A 25,429-nucleotide genomic window follows, 5' to 3' on the forward strand; every position below is an offset into this window, starting at 1 on the left:
TCAATTGAAGCATTTATATGCATGTATAAAAAAATTCATAGCCGTTAACACTCAAACTCTACGCTCCCAGGGAGAAGTGCTTTAGCTGAAGAGAGCTTATCAAAAGGAACAGACGTGATTAAAAAAAAAAAAAAAACAAAACAAAAACAAACCAAACAGATGCTTCCATGTTCCAAAAGAAAAAAGTTTGAGAAAGCAAATTCTGAAAGATAAAACGACTGTCCAACACCACACCAGCTCCATGGTACCATGGCACAATTCCTGGGGTGTCACCTTCACTCAAACGCGGCACATCGTAAGAGCTGGAGGCGTAACTAAAGCAGTTGTTTAACAACCTGCCAACTATACCGTCTGACCTGGCTCTGAGGTTAACAAGACACTGAAATGGGGAAAAAACAAAGACGGGGGGGGGGCGGGGGAAGTCATCAGTGTCGTCCCTGTCTCGTGTTCCCACCCCCACCCCCAAAATTCAATTCCCTTTGCAGGACCTCAGGGAGGAGATTATCCCCACGGATTAGAAGGGAAGCTGCAGGAGACTGGAAAAGATCCTGGTGCCCTACACTGAGAAGAACTCACTCGTACCGGACTTGGGAAGGATGGGGCTCGGAAGCACAGCAGTTGACGCCCTAGTACAGCTCGCTGGGATCGCATCCCGCTCTTTTTGTTCGCTTCCCCTGCTGAATCTCAAACACTCACTATAGTATTTGTTCATCTTCATCCCACAGTCTTGCAGGAAGAGGTAGCTGCAGGGATCTGCCTGGCCCCAGAGATGATGCTAGGATGCACGGCTTTTCACCTCATGGCTGGTTATTCCAAACGAATCCTGGTGAGCAGCAACCACCTGCTTAAAAATCCATGATCTCAGGTCCAGTCAGGTCTTACAGTGCAGACATCATCTAAAAAGGAAGAAAAAACAGCACCACGAAAATGCAGTTATGCCTGGCTTATTCAGCACCCCTAACACAAGTCAGTACAAGCAAACACTCAGAGGGAACCTTGCAATCCGGGATTTTATACTACAGGCTGTTTCTGCTGGACAGGGAAATGCCACGCATCCATCCTTTTATGGTTTTTCCAGTTTCCATACAGCAATTCCTTTGGCACATCCATAGATGAACTCTGGCAGAAGGCAGGAGGAGGAGAGTCTCTCTCCCGAGCTCGATATAACACAGCTAAATTGATTAGATCACTAAATAAAACAAAGATCTGGAATAAAGGATATAAGGGGAGTTCTTTCCCTTCCTTCCTTTAGTTTTTTTCCCCACGACATCCTATCCCCAGTCTCTTAAAAATACTGAGAGACTCCACAAAGAAAAAAACCAACAGAGCACCAGTTCCACAATTGGGAGACATGAACCAAGAAGTTATTTTATTTCTCATTTTTAGAATCAATAAAAATTTGTAGGGAAAAAATTTGAAAGGAATTCAGGGAAAGTGCTAATTTTCAAAACCCTTTGGTTCTCTATTGGCTCAAAGTTCTTTCTGTTCATTCTTCTGTAAAATTGTGTTCATTACATAATCAGAAACACTTTAAAATCTTCCAGTTATATGAATTCTCACCCCGTTACTAAGGCCAACCAGTCCAAAATTACATAGCAGTAATACGACAAAGTGCTTGTAAAAACAGCCCTCAAAACTAGCTATTTCAGCCTTTCAAAACTTAAAAGCATCTGTAATTTCTGCAAGTTGTTGAACTGCTTGTACACAAGCAAGAATCCTGTCCTGCTCCCTGAGCAAATTGACACCTCAAAAATAGAGATGGAGCATATGAAAAATTATTGTCACCACACAATGCTAGGAGTCAAAAAAAACCCAGAACATCCTCCCCCCCAAAACCCCCAAAATAAACCCCAAAAAACAGTTCTTACAAAATTCAGCAATGCTGAAGTCCAAAGTTTCAACTGAGAAACTCTAGTTTAAGAAAAAGCAGGTGCCTTTGGTCATTTCACAACACCACGCTGATGCTACAGGCCAGGTCAAAGATCATTCCCGCGTTTCCAGGAGCAGCATGGTGCCGCGGTGGTTTTGTGGTGTCCTGTCCCCAGGAGCCGTCTGGGGGCTGGCAGCAGCTCACGCAGTCCTCAGAAGCACACAGCAGCTCTGGGTGCCTTCCAGATGCCTGACATTCAGAACTGTGAGCATCACCTCCTACCTCTGAAAAACTCACTGCTGTGGGTTATTAAGAAAACAAGCTCTGATACAGGCAGATTAAATCCTGCATTCTGTGGGAACAGATTTTGATGGCTGTTTACTTGCCCCGTCTCATAAAAGCGTTTCAGGCGAAGTCTAGAAAAGCCAACCATGAACACCTGCCAACTCTATACACATCTCTTGCCAACTCTATATACATCCCTTGCTCCGTATAACAAAGCCAACCTATTGGGACACAACCAAGAAATCAGCCTAGGTGCTTGGCCATGGGATGCACTTTCAAAAGCAAAAAATATTTGTTCTCCGAAGACCACTTAAAGATAGACGTGTTCTTCTGTATCACTTTGGGACACCCTTCTTAAACACATCTTTCCTTACCCACAAAGCTCTTGCAAACAACCTCCACATTTGACCCCATTCTTGGAAATACATGACTGGAATAAACACCACTGATAACTATCAGCGAAGAAATAACCGTGAAACAACAGTAGCAAAACACTTCAAACATTCAGCCCGCCACATGTTGGAACAAGAGAGAGACACACAGGGGGGAGAGAGAGAGAGACTTAAACAATCCATCAATGTTGCTTTATTAAAATCTTTATTCACACAATGTTGCTTTATGTGGAATCTGACCCTGGGGGATACAAGTAGAAAGTCATGATTGCATTCTGTTTTCTTATTAGCAACCTCCATTTGTGCAGCTGCTCCCAGGGGCAATCCTCTGACAGCTCCAAGAGGGGTGTCTGTTTCAAGCATCTTGCTCCAGCTGCCACAGCAAATAAATTACCTTCTTAATAAATTAGTATTTTTCAGTTGAAGTTTGTTTGGCAAGACACACTCCAGTTCATTAGCTGCTGGAAGAGGAGCCGACTTCAGTGTCTCCTCCAGCCCGACTGCTGACTTAGGAAGGAGGAGATGAAGAGCAGATGGCTGATGATGCTCTCCTTTTAATTAGTTCTTGATTTCTGTGCTTCAAGCACTCTGCTATTACTAATATCCGCAACACAACCATTTTGTAACATCTGGAGCCAGCGAATTATAGTGTGCACAGTGAACAAGAATTAGAAGGTGTCATGAAAACCTCATTGACGGAGCATAGCACCTGCCTCACAAACGATGCTGTTTTTCAGAGAACCAAGCAGACCCTGTTTGCATGTGGGTGCCACTTCTTATTTCCTTTGCAATGGTTCAATTTAAAATTTCTCAGGGTTCTGTATGCAAGCAAAGCAACAATCACTGCCAAAATGCCAGAGATTATCACAAGGCCAAAATCAGATCTTCCTGATTTTGGGTAAGAGAGGAATTTATTCTTCTTTCCTGCTGCAGAACACCAAGCTCCAGTGGTGTTTACAGTGACCAGAAGCATCGACATGACAAAAAAAGAAGAAAAAAGCAACCGTTTCTTGCTTCCTCCTACTGATGATGCCGGACTTCATGCCCGTTGTTTACAATTAAACCAATACAGCGCTTTAAATCTTTGACATTCATACTGGGGAAGAACTTATCCCCAGGTTCCATCTGACAGCAAAAGCTTCAGCTTAGAGCCCCTTGAACAAGCAACACATAAGCCCTGAACACTAATTTAATTTCATAAAGACAGAAAGACTTTTTTTTTTTAATCCATTATTAAATCAAATGTAAATGATCAAGAGTGATCAAATATAAATCAAAACTTCAAATTTTGGTAGATCCTTCCCAAAATATTAAGTGCTCATGATTAAGCTCAAAGAGAAGAACATGCTTTTAAAAATTGCTACAAGTCACTACCATGTGCTTCACCATTTCCCCTTTGTGTAAATCATCTTCAATATCCTAGGAAACAGTTTATGCCAAAATGCCTCTGTATGAATCTATTCCGCTTTAGAATAAAAACAGTCACTAACCACCTCACTGTTGCCCACAGTACTTCCCAACACTGTCTCGCTCAAGCACCAAAATCTGACAGCAAGCCAAGCGACAGGCCAGCTCAGCCAGCGAGGGAGCAGGGCAACCCCTGCGCGGCTCCTGCCCACGCTCACCATCAGCAGAGCGCGCTCACGTCTGCTCCAAGAGAGCCTGCAAGGCACAATCCACGCCGGTGGGTTAAACTCACCGAAGGACCATGGCTTCTCAAGCATGTGTTATATTATCAAGTACAGCAATAAACAGGCACTAGCTTAACACCGGTGTCCTAAAAGCTGGCTGTGCATTACAGTCCTGGCTAGTAACACCAACAAATAACTCCACATCCCATCCTGGCTGTGGGGCAGGTCTGTGATGTGGCCAAGTCCAGAAGAGATCTAGAAGAACATAAAATCCAATTTCAGGTAAACAGTTGCATTCTACTTTCAAGATAGTCTGCTCAGGCAATGACAAAAAGACTTCAACAAAATAAAACTGCATTTTAAAAATAAACTCTCTCACTAACACCTCTTTCATCAGGTATGGCAGCAGGTGCAAGAACAGGAAAGAGCTCTTTATCTGCCTGCCACACTACTGCAGAGCTAGAAAGATTCTGACAGACAAATCAAGGAAAAGGTCTCAAACTGACATTTTGCTGCTCTTGCTCACAAGTTCAATAATACGTAATCACTTTGGGAAGCGAGCCCTTTCCTTACTTCTAAGGACCATACTATCTGAACTGAAAATTCATGCAAACCTGTTAAATTTGCAAACGTAATGACAAAGCTGCTTCCCTTCTGGAGACGCAGGTTCAGACCTACCACAAGCGTGACAAGTTTTACGGCCACAAGCTCATCCGCAGTGCAGGCTGATGCAGCGCTGAAGGATGACAGGACTGGCACAAGATGAGTGCTACAAGTCTGCCCTGACAAGCTCACTTGCACCGACTCTCCCCATCTATAGCAAAACCACCAGGAGTGAGGACCTCAGGATGACCACCCCGGTGAGCACATCAGTGGGGGTTGGTGCAGGAAGCAGCTGGGGAAGGCAGAAAACTTACTGGAAGTGCTCACAGCTTCAGAGCTCAGCCACAAGCCAGGCCAGGCAGACGGCAGGACTGAAAAACTGCTGGAGTTCCACAAAACAGCAGCACTGAGCTGTGATTTCAACATCGAGCAGCAGGAAGCTCCCTCCATAGGATATGATGAGGAAAGACCACAGCTCAGGGTTCTCTCTACTCTTCAAGGCCTTGCCCATGGCTGTTGGTTACTGGGGAAGTCCAGCAATATACCTCTCTTTCACCAGTGCAACGTGCCCAGATTCCCCAAATTAAATTGGGCGTACAGTAAGCAGCATGTCCTCGCTAAACGGAACCTGCTTCCAAGGACAGATTCTGTCCTCCTCGGCTACAATACAATGAAAATTTGGTTAATATGGACACAGGACTGCAAGGGTATTTCCTCTACTCAGACCTTGCCAGATTCCTTATAAATGGAAAACAGTGACTGAACATGTGGAAACTTACTTTAACCCCTTAATTACCAAGTGCTGTATAACCACCCTGTGCTCCCCTAAATCTCCAACCCTGTGGATAAATCTTCGATAGGACTTCAATGAAAACACTGAAGCTTTATCATATATGAGGCAAACCCCATTCCCAGCCTTTTATCGAGAAAAAGACAACTGAGCAGCAGAGGTCCCCTCTCCCACCCCTAATGGCATTCCGAAGAACATCCCACCCCCGGCGGGGTGGCACAACTCTTCAGTCTAATAATTATTTTATTCACCACTTCCTCTTGTTCTAAAGAAGCAGTAAAATGCCTAACCAGCTCACAGCTGATTACGTACAACCCTGAATCAGACAAAAACTCGCAGGAGCATACGTGGGGAAGAGAAGGGGAGAGGACTGTACTGTTCATCTCCATTTGTCCCCTCCAGATTCAGTCCACAAGTTAGTGTCTGTATTCCACACACTTCCACCAACACCAAGAGCCATTTTTATCCAGTGCAATGTCCACTGCCGGCAATGGACACACCACAACGGCCAAGATGCCATTACGGGTACTGAGCCATCCAAGGCTCCAACTTCCCACCTCTCACTGCTGTCAGCCCAAGGTAAAAGCCAGTGTCACCTCTGTTTCTCTGGCTCGGAAGCTTTCCTGTTCATTTCAGTCCATCTTGGCCACACAGCCTTTCCGAACTGATTGTGCTGTTTTTCTATCGCTTTTTTGTTTGTTTTTAAAAAAGGAGTTTCATCTGTGTTCCACTACAATTACAAGTGAGACAGTGTCATCCTGTCTTCCACCAGCACAACATCTGGCCCAAACTGGTCTGTGCACTGCTTCACTGTAGCCAGAATGCTGAGAAGCCGCTGGTCTAGGGCATCCAGATGAGGGTCAGAAAGCACTGGTGAGATGGGGTCATGCAACATAGCAGTTTTTAAGGCAGACTTCAGTACTCCATTCTTCAGGTAATTGAGTCTGTTCCAGGTAGAAACCCGGATGCTGCAAAAGAAAGAAACAACGATGTCATACCACTGTCCAGCTGAAGTCCCATCAGCAATACCAAAAGCCAGCCTCGTGAGGGAGCCTGTTACATCATGATTTTATTTAAACAGAAAGGAGTCTTATTACAAAAGTGGTTTTGGCATGGGAGGGTCCAGTGAAACTTGAAAACTAAAGGTGAAGAAGAATCAATGTGACATAGTTCGTATGTTATACAGGAACACTTTCAACTGCTAGCAAAGAAGTTCTTCAGTCCTGAGGCCTCCCAGACACAGTTTGAAAAGGAAAGAAAATTAACAGTCTGGCTGTTAATTCAAAAACAAAACACACGTCACCTCAGGAAGAGCATCCCTGACCAACAATTAATCACAAAGGACACAAGTCAGTCGACTGAACCGCCACAGAAAGTGAACACGGCAGTGATCTTTCTGCTTCATTGGCCATTGACCTCGTTCATGTCAGCCCATCTAAACTGCCTCGTTCTGTGAAGTCTCTTGGGATTCTCCCCCAAATTTTTGTGTTTTAGCACCCCTGGTCTAAACTCTTGGCTTTTGATGGCCTCCAAAGAAACCAGCAATTTAAGCGTTGTAACAAACCTATAGTTAAAACAATTGTACATATGACTTCCTGGTATCAGAAAGAAAGGATATGTGAAAAGCAGGAAACTGCAAAGTCTCGTATGCAGATAAACTTCTCTTCTGGTTGCATTTGGGAGAATCTAGATGAGAAAGACTCCAAAAGATCCTCATAAAACAGGAAATAAAAAATGCATTTCAAATTAATGTAGGAAAACTAAAGAATTTTAAAATAATTTACTTCAATTATTCTCCATACGGATTCTGCAAGAATCTTGCAGAACGTAGGCCAGGTGTACTGTAGCATGCATACAGCCTTGCTTAGCGCAAGCAGGGGGTGAGTGTTCAGGCTTTCTGCAGAGTTCCCAGGTTTCACAGGCCCCAAGGAATTTGAGAGACAGAGCCCTCCAAGGACAGGCTCAAGGAACTCTCAACTAAATACTTAATTTGGAAGGTTTAAAGGAGTTAACGTTATCTTGAAGTAACAGATGCAGGAAACAGATATATCAGTATTTTTCTTCCTGGTACTTTTATCTATTTATTAATGAGAAGTAGGAATGGCCTGGCAAGAGCACGGCCACAGAAAACAGAAATCAACAAGTCACAGCCTCTAAAAATAAAATTAACAAAACCACAGCTCACAAGGCCAAAGCAGAAACACAATCCTGCAAAAAACCTACAAACTTCACTTTGAAAGAAGCACCCTGAGCAGTGCTGTAGTCTTGTTTAGAAAGAACACTTGGAAATGAAGGTAGTTAAGTTGCCAGACACGTTGAGTCCTTAGCTTCTGTCAGGGAGAACTCAAACTGTGATGTGAACTTTTATTCGGCAGGAGCTGGATGCAGACAGCTGCAGATGCAAAGTACCTGTCATACTGATTGAGGATAGACTTGAACCAGTGACCTGGAGGCGAGACTACTTCCTACAGTCTACCTTCTGATTTACTACCTTAATAAAAATGTATTTCTCAGCTTCTGGAGCAGTGACAATGCATCAAACAAACATAGTACCTCAAAAAAGTAAAGCACTATGTACCCGAGTGAACATTTTCAGGCTGCCAGAAGGCTTCAAACTTAATTATATTGCACGCCTAAGGGCAGCAATTGCATAAGTAAAGTGAACAGGATCCCTGCGTTTCACTTACATGCAGCACTGATAAAGAGGAGCCAAGATGCTTCTTTCATCCAGGGCAGGGTTTCCAAAGCTGAAAAGCAAAATTAAAACCAAGTGAACCATTTGAACCCCTAATGTTGTTCTCAACATCAACAGATTTGTAAAGAATTAAAAAAAATCAATACTGGGCAATTTCATGCTCCAACACCTCAAATCATTTAAATTAAAATATAAACAGGCCATAACCAATTGCAGATATAACTCTCAACAGCATCAGCTAATGTACCAGATAAACGGAAGCAACACCAGCATACCTAGTTCTTTATCAGACCAAGGCACCTTAGAAACAAACTTCAGAGGAGTTTAGAAATTGAGCTCATCTTGCAAAGCAGGGGAAAGGATAATTGGTATTCTGGACACAGAGAGCAGGAGCTTTGCCTGTCTGACACAGCTGGACAGGGAATGAACAAAATAGCAGCCACATGCTGTTTTAGATGGCCAAGCTTAGATCAACAGTTCAACAAACGAGGTGATCAACTTTAACATTTCATGATCACACTTTCTAAGGGAGGCCTGCAAAAAGAATTTCACAGTATTTCAAGCTGCATCTAAACACGTGCTTTTTTTTTTTTTTTTTTTTTTTTAATAGTTTCACTCCCCTCATAATACTGTTTTCAACAGAGAACTTTCTCTTCAATAAAGATAACTTACGCTAGGAGTCTGGCATTACGCTGCTCAAACAATTCTGTTATTAGTAGCTTTAAAACCGGAATAAGCTCCCCAGGGAAGTGGTCATGACACCAAGGAGCATCTGGATGATGCTCTTAGTCATATAGTTTAGTTTTAGGTAGTCCTGTGAGAAGCAAGGAGTTGGACTCAATGAGCCTTATGGGTCCCTTCCAACTTGAGATATTCTATGATTCTATGAAAAAACTGTCCCCCTGTCCCTTATCTCAAAGGAGCTGAAAACTTTACTTAAGCTTTCAAGAACACAATTTACTTCTGGGCCTAAAAAGCCCCACTGGAAATGTTTTCACAACGTTATAAGCATGTACCATAATGAAAGGTCTAACATGACCTTCAACTACCATATTCACTTCCAGTGACTAATACATTAAACTTCCTCCTAACACATTGCCAGACCTTTCATTCACCTAAAATTCACCTAAAGCAGTTTGAAAGCAGCAATAATTAAGCAGTGCCAAGGTGGAACACATCCTGCTGACATAACTGAAGGAGTGTTACTGAACAGGCTGATGCGTGAAGACAAAATACTCGACGTGGCCACTGCAGACAAATTAGAAACAAAGGAAGGAAAGACAGAAGGAAGGAATCCACTGTACAACAGGCATATGGGGAAAGAAATGGTAACTCCAAGCCTTTCAAGGATCTGTCTAGATCAGAAAACTCAACTGCTGTGTACACTTTGCACAAGTGGCATACAAAGCCACTGCAGAGCAGAGCCTGGCACAGGAACTGCCAGAGCTAACCATCAAGAAGCTGGTCCATCCGCAGAAGGGGAAACTCACTGCCACTGCAGATGGTAGCACCCATCAGGGAAAAAAAAAAAAATCAGGAGTCTCTGGACTAAATTACGAGCAAGTGGAATAGGTTATCTTTGCTTTTAAGAAAAATTAAGCAAATTGTTATGATTTAAACAAGGCTGTATCTTCAATAGGATTTTTAACTTAAAGTATACCAGCCAACATACAAAAACTACGGCAAAGACAGAACAACTGACATTTTAAACACATATGCTTAATAGTAAAGTCTGGCCTCAAGAAGGACTTCTCATCAGTTCCTCTCAGTTACCACATGCTTCATTTTTGTTTTGATAATAGTTAATGTCCACACTCAGGACATCCTCATCTTTTGCTCTCAGTATCAATTCTATCTCCATTTTAAACTTTTAACCTTTTAAAGCCAGAGCAGACAGATGCAGAAGGCAGGGAATGCCAAATTATTCAAAGACACGTTTTGAAAAGATCTACTTTTACTATGGCACTCACTAATACTCACTGGTAAATAATAAATCCTAAATTTTTGTTCTTCCATTAATTAAAATCATAAAAGGGATAGGAGGAGAGACACAAGCAAACTTTGAAAGTTGCTTTGGGAAAAAAGGTCATACTGTGCTAATTTGGGTGTTTCTGTAGTTTGACTAAGACTTTGCCCAAAGCAGTCATAGTATCTAGAACACAGAGTAAGCACCACAGCCTTTGAAGGACCCTAACATTTGGTGAGTTGTTTCTGATAAGAAGGAAAGCTTTGGATTTTTAGCACAAAAGGTATTAATGAAAAAATTAGTAAGAGAAAACAGAGAGATACAGAGCAGATAAATGTCTGCCCTTGTGCCCACCACTGCCTGGCCACCAGGATTGCCCTTACCTTTTGGCATTATCCAAGAGGATGAGCATACTGGCTCCTTCATCATCCTGGAAACTCTCATAGTGATGCCGGTCAGCATTCCCAATCAAATAGTCAAAGATGGCGGTGTCAATGATATCAAGGAGACGGGGGCCCGAGTCATAGGGTGAAGTCTTCTTCACAGCATCACAATAGCTTTCGTCATACTCCCACCTGTGGGCCGTCAAGAGAAAAGAAATCAAATCTTCAAGGAACACTCTATCATTGCACACCAACGGTGTTTATAGCTGCCCCTTTACTCACTTATAAGTGCGTAAAAAAAAGGTGAGTGCAGCAGTCAAGGCTCTATAAAGAAGAAAGAGCTAGACAAAAGTATTTTGTTAAAAGAGTAAATGATGCATCAACACCCTAGCACATGGAGCAAGCTATAGCTTCAGTGCAAGGTTACACATCATCTTGCTAGAGAAAACAAGGTCAGAGTTTGCTTCCTCACTGCTCACTATTCAGCAGTGGTCAGGCTGCCTCACAGCAAGATTACCATAATGACTTGGCTCCCTTAATTTCCCACTTAAGGACTTCAAGTACTGTGTCCATTTCTATTGCCTTGACCTGCTTCCACGAGTCTTGCTTTCCAGTGATCCTCTTCATTTTTTCTTTCTAATGCAGATAACCTCATCGTGGTTACTAATGACTTCCTCTGTCCTGAGGAGAAGGGCCCCTCATGTGTTCATTCTCTTTCACTCACAGTTGTCTCTTTCCTCCCCACTTTCCTTTCAGAGCCTCTTACCTTCTTCTCCAATGGCAAGATTTCAAGCTTCCCTTTTCTCTCCTCACCTACACATAACCTAGGCATGTACTTGTGGTCTTATAACACAGATGCCATGTCTCAATTGTCCAAAGCTAGGACTTAAAATTTTCTCATTTTCTTCTTTACAGTTTTCAAAGCTATTCAACACCACCATCAAACCAGCCAAATCTCTGGTGTATATCCTTTCCATCTGTCAACCTAAATAACAAGTACATCTATAACATCTTCCATGTAAGGACTGAAACAATCCTTCACAAAATAGCAGTTAAGTTGGAAATGCCTTAAACCATCTGTGAACTGGCAACAGAAATGGAGGAAACACAAGCTGTAGAGACTCACTGATATGCTCAAAATTGCAGAGAGTCATAAAAACAGGGAGAAGATCGGAATTTAACTACTAGAACTGCCACATACCCCACCTCATCTTCTAGAGGTCTGGAGCCTAAGCTCTGAATATCCCATCTTTCCTCCAGGTATGCAAATCAGAGTGGCCAAAATTGTATCTTCCCAATATTTTTGTTAACACGTCACACACACTCCTCAAATGCTGTCTCTAGTTCCCTCTTTCTTTTGCATCAAGGTCCAACTCACATTCAACTTACAGCACAACCCCACAAGGCAAAAGTCTCAGAACATACTCCTCCTTGTACTGGATACATTTCTTTTATGCTACACCCCTCTCTCCCTCAAGCGTTTCTCTTTCTCTCATTTTACTTTAGATCAGTACTTGATCTCCTTGCAACAATTTTTCAGATACACTATGCTCTCTCTTCTCATTTTTCATTCACAGTCTAAGACAGACCTTTCTCTGACATTTATTTCTGATCATTTATATTGTATTAGCATAGGACTTCGAAGGTCAGGGATTTTATCTATTACATGTCCATTAAAAATTACGCATACTAATGTGACTGTATGAATTATGTTCAAAAGGTCAACTCAGGACAGAGTAGAAGCAGCTAGATTGGGAAAAAAATTCCCAGAGTTATTTTTCCATAATTACCAGACACAGAAAAAGAAGAGCATGACACGTAGAACATTTAATTCGCCTGATGCTCTCCAAGTGAAAAGCGCAACACGACAAGGTGCAAAACAACAGAACCATGCCATCCCCTCTGAACGAGGTAAGAGCAAATAAGTTTAAAATACAGCAAATATCAAATCAGCATAGGTATCAGGGTAAACTCCTGTATAAGCAGGCAGTTTTTGCTGAAAAACAGTCTCTCTCTCAAAAAAAAAAAAAACCACCTCCAAGAAATTCATTCAATTCATTACTGCAATTTACCATGTACTAAATACAGCTGATTTTGACCCAGTGAAAAGGAGGTAACATCTGCTGCTCAAAAAATCAGACTGTACATTTAATATTCTAAAACAATTCAATGAAGCCTTTCGATGAGATTCCTTCTGAGAACAATCACATCACTGGAAATCAACGGATATTTTAGATCAAGCACTAAAAATCTCTTTCTAATCACCTGTCCAGGTACTAAGTGCAAAACCATCTGCTCTGGCCATGGCAAAAACATCTCCAACCCAAATACTCGGACATGTTACATCTATTGTACAAGATTACTAGATCTCATGTTTATCCTTCTCTCAAAGCATTCTTTAGATGCTGAGCATGGTCACCAAATACTGATGGCATTCAAAGCAAACAACTCTTCAGTGCCTACCTGCTTAAGCTAAACCAGCTCCACAACTTTTGAAACAAACTACAAGGACCATAAAATCAGGTCTGGCAGAAAACAGCACAGTGCTACTGTATTTTAGTGGGCCACAGAGAGGCACAGTGTCAAAAGAAGGTCTAGTGGCACAAGAGAGGAGTCTTGGTTTGCCCAGGGCCAAGATTTTCAGAGCCTGGAGTGACTGTATGGTGGAGGTATGTTCCAGGCAAGAAGCAGAAAAAGGACAGCACTTAGTATCGTGGAAAACAATGAAGATTTCTTTCTTGCTCATTTTACTTTAAATCTCATCCTAGACTTCTTGACTTCTAGTGTCATATCAAGAAAGCTGTCAGCAAAACTCTAGATTTTAGGAACACTTGCTCCTTAATTAGCCACTGTATTGCAAGGGTAATACTAGTACAAATTATCATGTATAAAGAATAACCCTATCATGTTCTCATACCTGGCAAGTTTGCCTTCACGGTAAGTCCTACCCCATGGGTGCCGATGCTTCTGAAGAGGCCAGACATCCGGTAGCCACAGGGTCATTGACCCCTCCATGATGTCCCCGTCTGCACAAGCTGGTTCTGTTTCCCGACAATAGTAGCACTTCCCATAGAAGCAAGTGTTATTACCTTAAAAAAAAAAAAAAAAGAGGTATCAAAAGAGCCGAACTTAATCCAAGGGATCAAGGGATGCAACTGAAAAATTCAGGAGCATATTGTTGCAGCAGAGCCTTCCCTGCAATAGGATTTCACTGCACTTGACCTCATGCTTCCTACCTCTGAGAGGGAGAGGCTCAAGAGATTAAACAGATATCTACTCATTAAAAGCAACATTAAAGACTAATATTCAAAGGAAAGAGTAATTACATTTTCTAATGTTTTTATCACAACATTGCATTATCAACAAGTTTTTGTGATCCCTTCCTAGTCCTTAGGACCTTGACTTTGCAACCTTAACACTTCTTGTTTTTTAAATTTCATACTTCCTGTGTCAGATTTCTCACTTTTTTGAAAAAGTTTACCAAAAAGAGACATGTGAAAAAAGACCAAGCAGAACTCAAATGGATTTGGAGCCCTGAGACCTGCCACACATCTCAGTTACTTGAGCTGACTCAGCCAGGGAAACACAAACAAGCTGTCATTCTTATATGACCTAGGAATGCAGATCTGTCAAAAGTTTCATCTGTGTCTTCTGACAGGAGAGGAACAATGAAACCCTGCAGTCTTTAGTCCATTAAGGCCTATGTAGCCTGTCGCATACAGTAATCTACATAGTCTAGATTAACAATTTTAGCTTAACCTTTTCTATTTCACCCTTCTAACCTGCCTTTGCTTGACCCTTGCCAAGTTAATTCCAGTTCCATACTCTCAGATGTTCTTCCAAAATACTCTTCAACTGTGTCCCCTTCCTTGTGATTCCATTTATTCCCTGTCCTTTTGTTCTACATCCAATATCCTCCCCAAACCAGGCCCAGCTCACTGAAAGACGTGTTTTTCACTTTCTACCCTTAGACATCACAATCCCTTAGCCAGCCAGCACTCCTTTGCAGTCCTCCCTCCAGACCTGGCTCTTGTGCTCCCACTACCCCAGTCAGACAACTTGAGGAAATCAGAGAGATGATCGTTAACAACATAGATCTTGCAGCAGACCAGATCTCTTATTTGTATGGAAAGCCCTGCAAGTCTCTCTTCCTATCCATGGCCTGCAGCAGGTCTAGCAAGAGACAGATTTCTTTCAGATTCTAGCTGCAACTCTAGCAAATCTGCACTGAGTATGCATGAATTATCTTCTCTTCAAAATCTCAGAAACTTGGTCAAATTTGGGTTGACAAGAGATCACAGCCTTCTCCCCAGATCCACCCATTTCTTTGGTTCATGCTCTGCAGAACAGGTTGTTCCAAGGAATCTAAGGGAAGGCAATGAAAATTTCTGGAGCCATACTTTTCAAGTCAGCATTTCTGCTAGAAAACTGCTTAGTTATCTTGGCTGAAATCATAAAAAGTCAAGTCTGCCTAAGGCAGACGCCCAATCTGCAAATGCAAAAAGAGTTTGGCAAGGCAGAGCTACTCTCATCTGAAAGTTGAGTGTCTTATACCTTATAACTGAAAGTGTTAGACAAACTTAGTAGGTGAGACTACCAACAGTGCTTGTAATAGAAGTATACACAGGTGCACATATTTATCAGCTGTTATGAACAATCATCTTTAGAGTCTTCTTATTAGGGGGGGAAAAAAAAAAAAAAACCAGAAAGAAAAAGGAGTAATAATTGGATATTTTATGAAAGCCTGAAGGAGTTAAGGCTGCAGCATAAGTCATTTCTTGGTGCTTAATGACCACCTGGTAGGAGTTCACATTAATAATTCCCATTACGTGCCCTTCACAGAATTATTACTGTAAACAACATACGGAAGTTCTGACACATTTAGTTATGAATGCTCAGCAGACTCTGATGTAGCACAAACAACATCTAATACCAACCAACGCATCAGCTCTATAAATTATCCCAAATCACCACTGCGCTTGCATTAAATACAATTCAATTTTTTTCCTTTCAGGTCTAATCACAGACTGTTCTAACCACCTCTGGCAGCAGAGAGAAAATTCTTACTCAAAAAAAAATCCCATCTGTAACAGCAGCATGAGGGAACACAGAGAAGTTACAGAGGAAAAACTGCTTGGAGAAAATCAAGTTCTCCTCCCCCGCCAAACGGGGTTATACAAGCATTACGATCTCTCTTGGCACAGAAAGAGACTTACCAGCTTCCTGTATCATAGTTAACTGTTCTATAACTGTGTCAGATTCCCATGGCTCTTTTTTCCCATTAAACACATTTTTCTCTACTGGGCTGCACAATCCATGGAATCTACTTACCCACAGTCATGAAGGTACCCAGAAGCTGCTCTGTGGCTACTGGTTTGATCTCTGTACGTAGATTCACAAACCTGCCAACCACAAGCGGAGCTCGTCGGAAACCCAGAATTCTGATTTGGGGTGAAAAAACATGATGTGAGAATTTGCAACATTGGCAGCAGTTCTAAATTAAAACAAAACAAAACAAAAACACAGTCTCTGTGCCATTGTCTGAAACTGAGATGACTGAGACCAAAGAATAAAGTTGGAACCCTGCAGCAACCTCCTCTCTTCTCCAAGGCAAAGTAAGGAAACTCATTTTTCTTAAGTGCCTGGATGTGAAACTTGCTTTATAGGCCATCAGTGACACTCCTTTATTAGAGCATTTGCAGCAGAGCAACACAGGATGCACCGTGCTCCAACTCTCAGAAATCAGACCTCATACCAGAAACATCCATCATCTGTCTTGTGCACAGGCTGAAGCAGTAACCATATGGCCTTTGGGCTGGTCACCTGGAAAGATCATTTATAATTTGTGGGAATTACTATCTATTAAAATGTTATGTTTAAGCCCAATTCAATTATACTTGAAAGTAAACAATCTAGGAGTTATTTTGTTTGGCCTGAGGGAGGAGAAGGGAGGAGAGAATGGTAGAGCAAAACTGAATGCTTGAAGTGTCTGGAAAAAAAAAGAGAGGTAGAAGAATAATCATAAAACTTTCAGTCACAAGACCCAGGTTCCACTCCCATGTCTGCCACAGTCTTTGCTCTGCGACCACAAATGACTTGGGTATTTGTAATGGAATTTTAAAAGCGCTTAAAGGAGGAGTACAAACATCAGTACAATGTCAGCCCCAACTCTCTTAATGTACTTTTGATACCCCTTCGGTAGTCTTTGCATCTCAGAAAGAGAGACTGAAAAGGGACTGTTCCTTCTGAAAAAGGGACAATCTACATTCCACAGAGATACTGGGAGAGTTACTCTAACAGCTGCAAAGTATTCTTTCTAGATATTCAATGAGCACGTCCCCTTCCATAAGTATAAAATACCTCTAAGAAAGGGCAACAGAAAACGTCTGCCTGAACAAACCATGTATGCATAAAGACAAAATTCCTAGCCGATACAGACAGTTATGCACAGCTTAAGAAAATGCACCCATTCCAAGTAAATGGGCACAGAGCTTAGATCTGGAAAACCTGTCCCTGTATTTTCAGACCGACAGCTGGAAGGCCAGTATCCTGGATAGCACAGCCTCCGTATCAGTGGTAAATATACAATATTTTTCAAGTCCTTCTTGAAACGATAGCATCCTCAGACAAAATACATAACTGTTACCATTCAAAACAAAGGTACACGCTAAAGTTATGTGGGCAGGCAGCTTCTGCTAGGTATTCTTGAAAAATATAGAGGTGCATAGCCACAAAGAGGAGAAAGGCCAGAGAAACAAGCACCAAAACACAACCAAACAAAAAGCAAGGAAGAGCTGAGAAAGAGGGAGTTGGACACTGGAAAGAGGCTTTGAATTGTTGCTTTACCATGTTTGATCATTGCTCTTTCAGGGAAACACAAGTCTGCATTTTTCTTGAAAGCACAGATGGGCAACAGACATCTGGCTACATCTTTTCTTTCTTTTTTTTTTTTTTAAATCTTAAAATACCTTGATTGTGGCCCACTACCTAAAGATTGCAACAACAGCAATGGGTATTACACAACTAGTTTTACAAAACTAGAATTACTAATTTCAAGTGCCTGTGCAATGAGTTCCACAGGTGAATTAGGACTAACATCTATGAATTCAGTCACAATGACGAGCCTTTTATTTACGTACTAGGAAAGGAAGACTAAAACCTTAGTTTAAGTTCAACCATCCGACTATTATATTTGTCCCTCCTTATTCCCTTTCCCAAGATTTTTAGTCTCTTCATATAAGAATTTTTCACATCTTTAATTATCTCCAGAAATCTTCTCCAAAGTACCAACATAGTCCTCTTATAATGAGGAGATCAAGACCACGCTCATTTATTCCAGATGAAACTGCACCTTTAACTCATATTTCATAACTATCAGCATTCAATGTTTGGTAATTTCTGTCCCATTCTTTGTATGTCCTGTAACTTTGGTTTTTTTCCTGGTAATTGTACCTCCAGCTCACTGCATAAAACCACCTGGATACCCCTGAATACAATTAATATATGAATAGCTGTTTTTCCTCTAGGATGCATCAATTCATATTTAGTCTAGACATTAGACTTAACTTTTTAGCATACTGGACATTAACTTAGCACACACATTGAGCATTTCAGTCTCCTCCACAGGATTTGGCTAAGCTCTTTCTTGCATACAATATGAATTATCAGTGGTTTCAGTGCTCATTTTCCTTTTCAAATTTCTCAAACAAATCTTAAATGTTAGAATCTTGCACAGATCTTTGAAATGAAGTTTCACAAAAAAGCTAATAATTTTTATTTTTGGCTTCAGTATGATACATTGGCAGGTTTAGAAATAGCTCACATCTGAGGTGTATTCTTCAAGGGACCCCTTTTTCCCCGACTCTGAAAAAGCATTTACCAGAGACACTAAAACCAGGTAACCCAATAGTTCCATACCTATCCAAGTGAAAGGCTGCCACTTCTGCGTTGTGTCTGTCATAGCCAGCATATGGTTCTCCTTCCACTACATAATCCCTGGCATATCTGTAATTGAAATAAGTCAAATAAAGTGATTTATGCAGGATTCCCATCCACTCTGCTGTTCCGAGTAACAAGTGCAATAACAGTGCTAAGTTAAAACAGACTCTGGGTCACTTTCAAAGTGATTGCCAATGGGAGAGGGAAAATATATTAATGAGATTAAATAGTGTACAGACTGCTGAAGTAGTAAATAAGGAGGAAAGGTCAGTAATGTACAGTGGTCTCAAGAGCTTGGGAAGCAGTGGACATTCAAACTAATGAGTTTTAATTCAACCATATGCCAAGTCACATCTAAGAACAAAGAGCACAGACCCAGCCACAGAACAGAGGACTATTTATATTGGAAAGCAGCAACTCCACAAAGGATTTTGGGGTTAGAACGGATTGTAGATTACATGAAAATACAGCCTGATATTGTGGAAGAAATGCCAAATGCAATCTTTAGTAGCTAGAAGATCAGCAAGCCTGAACCTGAGGATAATACTGGATTAAAGAAAAAAAACAAAACAAAACCTTTATGCTGGTGGAGAAAAGAGATATGAACAGAAAGAAATAGAAATTAGACACTCATTAAAACAACAATGGCATATTTTGGTGAAGTGGTGGGCTTTTTTTTGTTTTTAATAGATGTCACTTATATAGTCAAGACAAACACAAATTTCTGAGATTCATGACATTTGAATCGGATCTAGATACTGCTTAAGCAGCATGCTTGAGATGAGCATAATCCACAATAAATAAACCACAATCAATACCGAGCAAATGAGTGAAATGCAATACATTTTCAAATAAAGTAAGGCCAAATCAGATTACCTGTTTTCTCATTTCCATCTACGTATCAAATTGTGTAAACTGGATTATTTCCAACAGACTTGGGGTTCAAGCAGTAGCAGCAACAGTGTAAGAGAAACTACAGTGCTCTACTTTGATGTTTTAACCCTGCTCAGAGAAGATCTGGTACAAGACCACAGTCCATTTCATCACTCTGAGCAAATGCTCTAGCTTCTTGGCAAGGCAGCTCAAGAGAGTGTTAACCAGTGCACGATGGTATAGAGTTTTTGGGAGGAGCATTTGACAGATTCCTGCCAAATTGGAACTTACTCCAAATAAGCATCTTATTTCACATATACCACTGACATGTGATGGTAGCAACTATCAACCATTAATAACTCAGGCTGGATTTCAAGTAATTTTGAAATGAGAGCGCTAATCCTCAAAATATGTCCTCGGAATCAGGTCTTTTGTATGGACTTACAGCACGCTTTTGAAAACATGGTCATGTTTTGAAAGCTGCAGAGCTAAAACTTATTGGTAAAACACAACCAACTTCTTGCTTCCATGTACAGTAGGCACCTAGTTCTTTCTAGAGCAAAGGTGGCAAATCAAGAGAAATCATTCTTCCCCAATCAGTAAGTTTTCTCAAAACGGTTTTTAGTAATAACTTCCACATACCTTTCAGGTCAAAAGCAGTTAAAGAGACTATCTTGCAATGACAGAACAAGGCTTTACCTACAAGCCTAGCTATTCAGCAGTCACAAACAGAACATGGGTCTACCAGTATGGCTAGGGCCATACTGTCTAGCACTCCTATAAACTGTCTAGCACTCCTATAAACAGTCCCAGCTGCACATGTCCTTGATGGAGCATAGTCACTGTGCTCGCCTGCACAGACATTCCATTATGGGAATGTAATTTAATGCTTGGTGAAACACTTTACAGCGCTCACTTATACAGAAAGCACTATAGAAATGCCACGTCTTGTTACTGCATTTATTGGATGAGCTGCCTGCCGTACCACCAAGATTTCTGTGTGAAAGGTTCATACTGTTTAAACACAGCCCAGCCCCACAGAGAAGCTCCAGCCAGACCAGTAATTGACCATACAGAAACAGGGCTGAGCATTCAAGAAGTGGAGGGCAGATTTTTTTTTCCTCATTCTCTAATCATTCACCAACATGACAGAAAAACTTCATGCTTGCTCAACCCAATATCCTTTGGAGAGAGATGTACTCATTCTGTGATGGTAACACTTCACATTTGCAATGCAATCCCATAAAACACACCTGCCTTACTTTTTTACACCTTCCTGTCTTCTCCTTCTCCCCAAAGGCAAACAGTTCAAAAAGATTTACAGACATGCACAAAACTCTTCATAAATGTTCAGTCATGTCAAATTTCCCTGTGGATCACTGTAAACAGAGACCATACCAAGGAAGTATCACTACCCGCCCATTCTTACATTGCTTCTCCAGTGTTCACTATTAGCAGACAGGAAACTCAGGGGCTTTCACTCTGATCCACCAAGCCATTTTTAGTCTTCATGCAGCTATACCAGACACCCAGATCTCCTTTTAAGACCACTGTCAACTTTCACTCCTTCCCTATTCTTGAACTGCATTCTCTCGCGGCGGTTTGACATGACCCTTACTCAGAAAGAGTAGGCAAGACTTGTCTCCACACTGCCAGAACCTGCACTTCCACAATCAGGAAGACACTGCTCAGAAACATCAGGTTTAACCAACATTCCCTCAGGACTGAACACAGTGATTATTCTTTTAACCTAAAGACAGGCTGTTTCAAGCATCAAAGCTATACAGCCTGAGAGACAGTTGGCACAGCAACCTAATGTTACTAGGGGACCAGCAAGGCTCTATACTGTCTGTCTCACAAATAACACAAATTTACGTGTAAATTTGTAACTTAACCATTAATGCAACAACATTGAGATTAAAAAAATATACGTAAAGCAGCTACTAATTCAGTCACTGAAGGCAATATTTACCTCTTGGGTTTGAAGACAACCTTCTGTCCTCCTTCAAGTATTAGCAAAGCTTTCAGTTGGGTCCCTTTGTATCCCACATCAGCTTTTATTATTTTCTTTGTTGTCATGGCATGCATAACAGCCCCTAGCTCAGGTGTCTCCTCGGGATACACCTCCCGGGGCACCACCCATTGGGCTGCAATTTCCCAAGGGGACTGCAACGTATGGTCAAGTCGGGGGTCCAGTTCTACATGGAGGCTTGCCATCATACGGTGAAAGGCGCGCTGGTCCTCCCGGTTGGCAGCTGAGGTGTCCAAGTTGTCAATGAGGAAAACTTTTGTGAAAATGAAGATAACAAGGAGGATGGCCAACAGCACAACTCGCTGCTTTAGCTTCATGGTGACTTTCAACCCTTCTCCCCTGACCCTTTCTTCCAAGCGTTACAGGAAGTCTATTGGAGATCAGGGTGAGGAAGGGGATGTTAGTTAATGAATTTCATTCATAACTTGCATTGTGAAAGAGGTATCACCACTGAAGCATCTTCTGGTACCCCTAAAAATAAAAAAATCACAAACTTACAAAACTGCATTCCTACAGATCCCACCAAACTCAAAATCAAGTTTATTCTTGGAATATAAGTCTGCATTTATGTACACTTGTACCCTAAAGCCCAAATGTTTCTGTTAAAACACATGGGGTTTGCTGTCTTCCTGTAGCCTTTCAGCGATCTGCACAAAAGGGGAAACTGCCTGATAGCATCTCTACACAGCTGAAATCATAACAGCTGCAATTACCACGGGCAAGACTTTTGCAGAGAATTGTAGTTTAAGTTGATGGCTCCAACTTCACAAACACTTTTCCATTAGTAAGAGAACGCATTACCCCTGGTTTCCTAAAGATTTGTCCCTCAAGAGAGAGCTCCCAGGTAGATTTCCCAATGTCTGACAACCAGTGAGAACAGCTGTACAGCCTCGTTTCCTGAAGGTACAAGACATAAGGACAGAATAGACTTAATTTGTTTATTGCCTCTCATTTGCTGCCACTATAATTTACCCATCTTTTTTCCATTCTTAAAAAAAAAAAGGGGGGGGGGAGGGGGTAGAGCATCTTTACTTCCTTGCGGTTAACTGTTAACTACCTATCTTCTGCAGTCAACTGTAAAACCAATAACCACAAAAAATATACAAAGTATCTGTAATCTCAACACCAAATTAACAAGAAAAAAAACCCAACAAAACAAAACACTAATACTGCATCCTCTCAGAAACCTCACCTACAACACAGTTAAAGCCACATCTGTGTTTCTATATTTACAATAGGCTGCAAGAGGTCTCACCCCTCAACAAGCCTTTGCAGTACAGCGTTAGCATATAAGGACCACATAACACAGTTAATCAACTGTTTCAATTATGAGGAGAGAAATTATCTTCATAATATTAGTTGAATGTAGTCAAAACCCAAATGGAAATGGATACTAAGGCACATCTCTGAGGAACGCTCAGAGCCAACAGAGATTTCTCTTTGCGCAAGCTATGCTAATCATGAAAACCACAAATGGCACCCTGAGCTGTGGTAGGACTAATATAGAAAAGCCTTCTCATGTGATTTAACAATAAGCGTATAAACCAGTCATTATTAATCATGTCACTGGAAAAACAAGCTGCACAGGCTAAGTTAATTTACCAGCAGCAACCAAAGGACAGCCAGACTATGACTTGCTGGCCAAACACAGATCACAGCCATCTTCAGTGTCTGTGGGGACACCGTGCCCTGCCTGCAAAGGTCGCAGCGGGGTACAATGGTTCTGAGGGGCATGAGCATATCGTTGGCGTACATCTCCATTGAAGATTAAGGCCGTAGCAAACCACAGATGACAGTTAGGCGCGTCCTTTGAGTAAGTCATCAGTGCAGAATCAGGTTTGGCACAGTATAAGAATGACTCCACAGCACCTTAAATAAATTTACATTAGGTCTATAGTGGACCCACCCTACCTCCCAGCTACGTGGCTCTCCCACCTTCCTGTGCTTCAGTGTCAGCATTCATACAACCCAGCTGCAAGGTAGTTCAACCATCCAGGTTGCCCATCCGCCCAAACATTAACCACCTTCTCTGGTTTGTGTGCGAACCACCTACTATTGTTAGTTTTTGAGCCAAGGCACAGTTTATCATCTTACTACAAAACACCACTACTGGTGCAAGTCAGAGAGACAAGGGAGGGCGGCACAGCAGCTCCAATACTGGGAGATGACCCATCAAGTGTCTACAAAGCCTACTTATCTACAGAGGGGCACCTTAAGTTACTCAAGCCAGCACTGCCACCTACAGAATGGCCCTGCCCTCCACATACTGCCCACCTTCAGGCAAGGAACTCCATGAAAGACCTAATCAGTGTTAAAACTTGAACATTTTTATTTATTAGTTTCTGGCTTCAGCCCTCCTTCCCCCAAATCTGGTTTCCAATGTAGTTTCATAAGCATCTGAGGAGGGCACACCATGAGGCCAAGAACAAATATTTCTCCTGGCAGCAGCACTAGTGATTATATGTGCAGGTAAAACTACGGCCCAGGCCAGCCCAACAAAGAATAAGCAGCTGAACCACTTTAGAAACAGGCACAAAGAGCCCACCGAGAGGGACAAGGAAATTAGGTAACAGTCAGATCTTCCTATTTTCAAAATCACTCTTTTCAGCACAGCAACCAAGCTGAGTACCACTCAACTTCCAGGCAACACACTCCGACGATGCAGAAACATGGCTTTTAGACCCGTTTACCATCTGAACTTTCTTGCTGTCACTGTCCCACCTCAGGTGGCAACTTAGTTCAGTTTGGCCCTTCCCAAGGTACACATTGTGCCTCTTAAATACTTCCTATGAAACCTGTCCACTGAAGCAGGAAAGTGAAAGTCTCCCAATGACAATGAGTTAAAACTGCAGTGTGAACAAGTGGTGTAATGCTAATAGCAACCACTTACAGCAACATAAAAACCCCATGAAGGGTAGAGGGTAGGGTGAAAGAAGGCTACCAAGTCTCAGGGATGCTTCAAACTAGTACTATGGTCCCCTGTTAACTACGTAATGCCGATTTTAATCTGCTGGAAAATAAGTGCTTGTGCTATTAGTGAAAGACAACAAATCACATGTTTATATGGAAATTAAAACATATTGTTCATCTCAGTTCTGTTTAGGCAGCCTGTATTTCTCCAAACAGCACGTCAATCTGCACATTACACACTGCAAGCGTGAGAATGAGAAGCACAGACAAGGAAGATGCACCTGATCTGAAAGCTCTCATTCTTGCAAATACAGACTCACCCAGGAGAGCCCTAAATAATAATATTGTTCTTAAATCTAAGAAAGTAAGTAAAGCAGATCAGGCTGTAACTGTACCCTCTCATTGTAACTTCATAATTTCACTTCTTTAGTAATTCTAAATAATTTTGAACATTGCTGTTATCAAGATCTGCTTTCATTCATTTTTAAAATCCATTAGAGTTTGTAAGAAGTTACACAGAAGAACACAGTTCATTTCAGAACAGTTACTCCTCATTATGAGGTATGTATACACGTACACATATATTTTAAGAAAGCCTCACAGCCCAGTGTTGGCCAAATAAAGCACGGACCAGAAATGTTTCATACCTTTGGAGCTCAAGCTGGGCACTCACTTTCCTAGACTGATTTTCAGGAATGCTGAATTTCTCTAGGGGTATTCTTTTTGTGGGAGGGAGGCGAATACAACTAGACTCACCACTTAAATTAAAGGTCATTTACTTAGTTTATCTTTTGTGACAGCTTTGAAACTAATTGTGGCTGAAAACCTCCAACTATGTAGACAGAATTTACAAAAAAAAAAATATCAAATATTTGCCCTCAGAAATTTCAGTAATTCCCTTAACTGAACAACCAATCCTCACCAAACATTCCTCCTGAAGTTACACAGTTACTCCTGACATCCCAACTAAACCCCTACCCTGATTTTGCTCTCTGCAGCTTTAAGCAGGTGAGTCGGCTCTGACTTTTTACCGACATCTGCCGAAATGAGTCATCAGCTGC

The 25,429-nt window shown here is 41.6% G+C and overlaps 1 protein-coding gene across 10 annotated transcripts in view; it reads right to left on the bottom strand.

Moving 5' to 3' along the window:
• Positions 1–2,059: 2,059 nt before the first annotated feature.
• The window catches only part of FAM20B (FAM20B glycosaminoglycan xylosylkinase), a 55,031-nt gene continuing 31,661 nt past the window's right edge, over positions 2,060–25,429 (bottom strand). For 8 of the 10 annotated variants that reach the window (XM_082313166.1, XM_082313165.1, XM_082313163.1 and 5 more), the window contains 7 exons: positions 21,399–21,929; positions 18,533–18,619; positions 15,947–16,056; positions 13,533–13,704; positions 10,616–10,807; positions 8,259–8,318; positions 2,060–6,539 (listed from right to left, as the gene is read on the bottom strand). In XM_082313166.1, coding sequence (XP_082169292.1) covers positions 6,308–6,539; positions 8,259–8,318; positions 10,616–10,807; positions 13,533–13,704; positions 15,947–16,056; positions 18,533–18,619; positions 21,399–21,775 — 1,230 coding nt within the window. In that variant the 5' untranslated portion in view covers positions 21,776–21,929 and the 3' untranslated portion in view covers positions 2,060–6,307. The remainder of the gene's footprint in view (positions 6,540–8,258; positions 8,319–10,615; positions 10,808–13,532; positions 13,705–15,946; positions 16,057–18,532; positions 18,620–21,398; positions 21,930–25,429) is intronic. The other 2 variants (XR_014228288.1, XM_082313164.1) reach the window with 2 other exon arrangements.

Source organism: Platalea leucorodia (genome assembly GCF_965183815.1).
Source record: "Platalea leucorodia genome assembly, chromosome: 5".
Taxonomy (NCBI): domain Eukaryota; kingdom Metazoa; phylum Chordata; class Aves; order Pelecaniformes; family Threskiornithidae; genus Platalea; species Platalea leucorodia.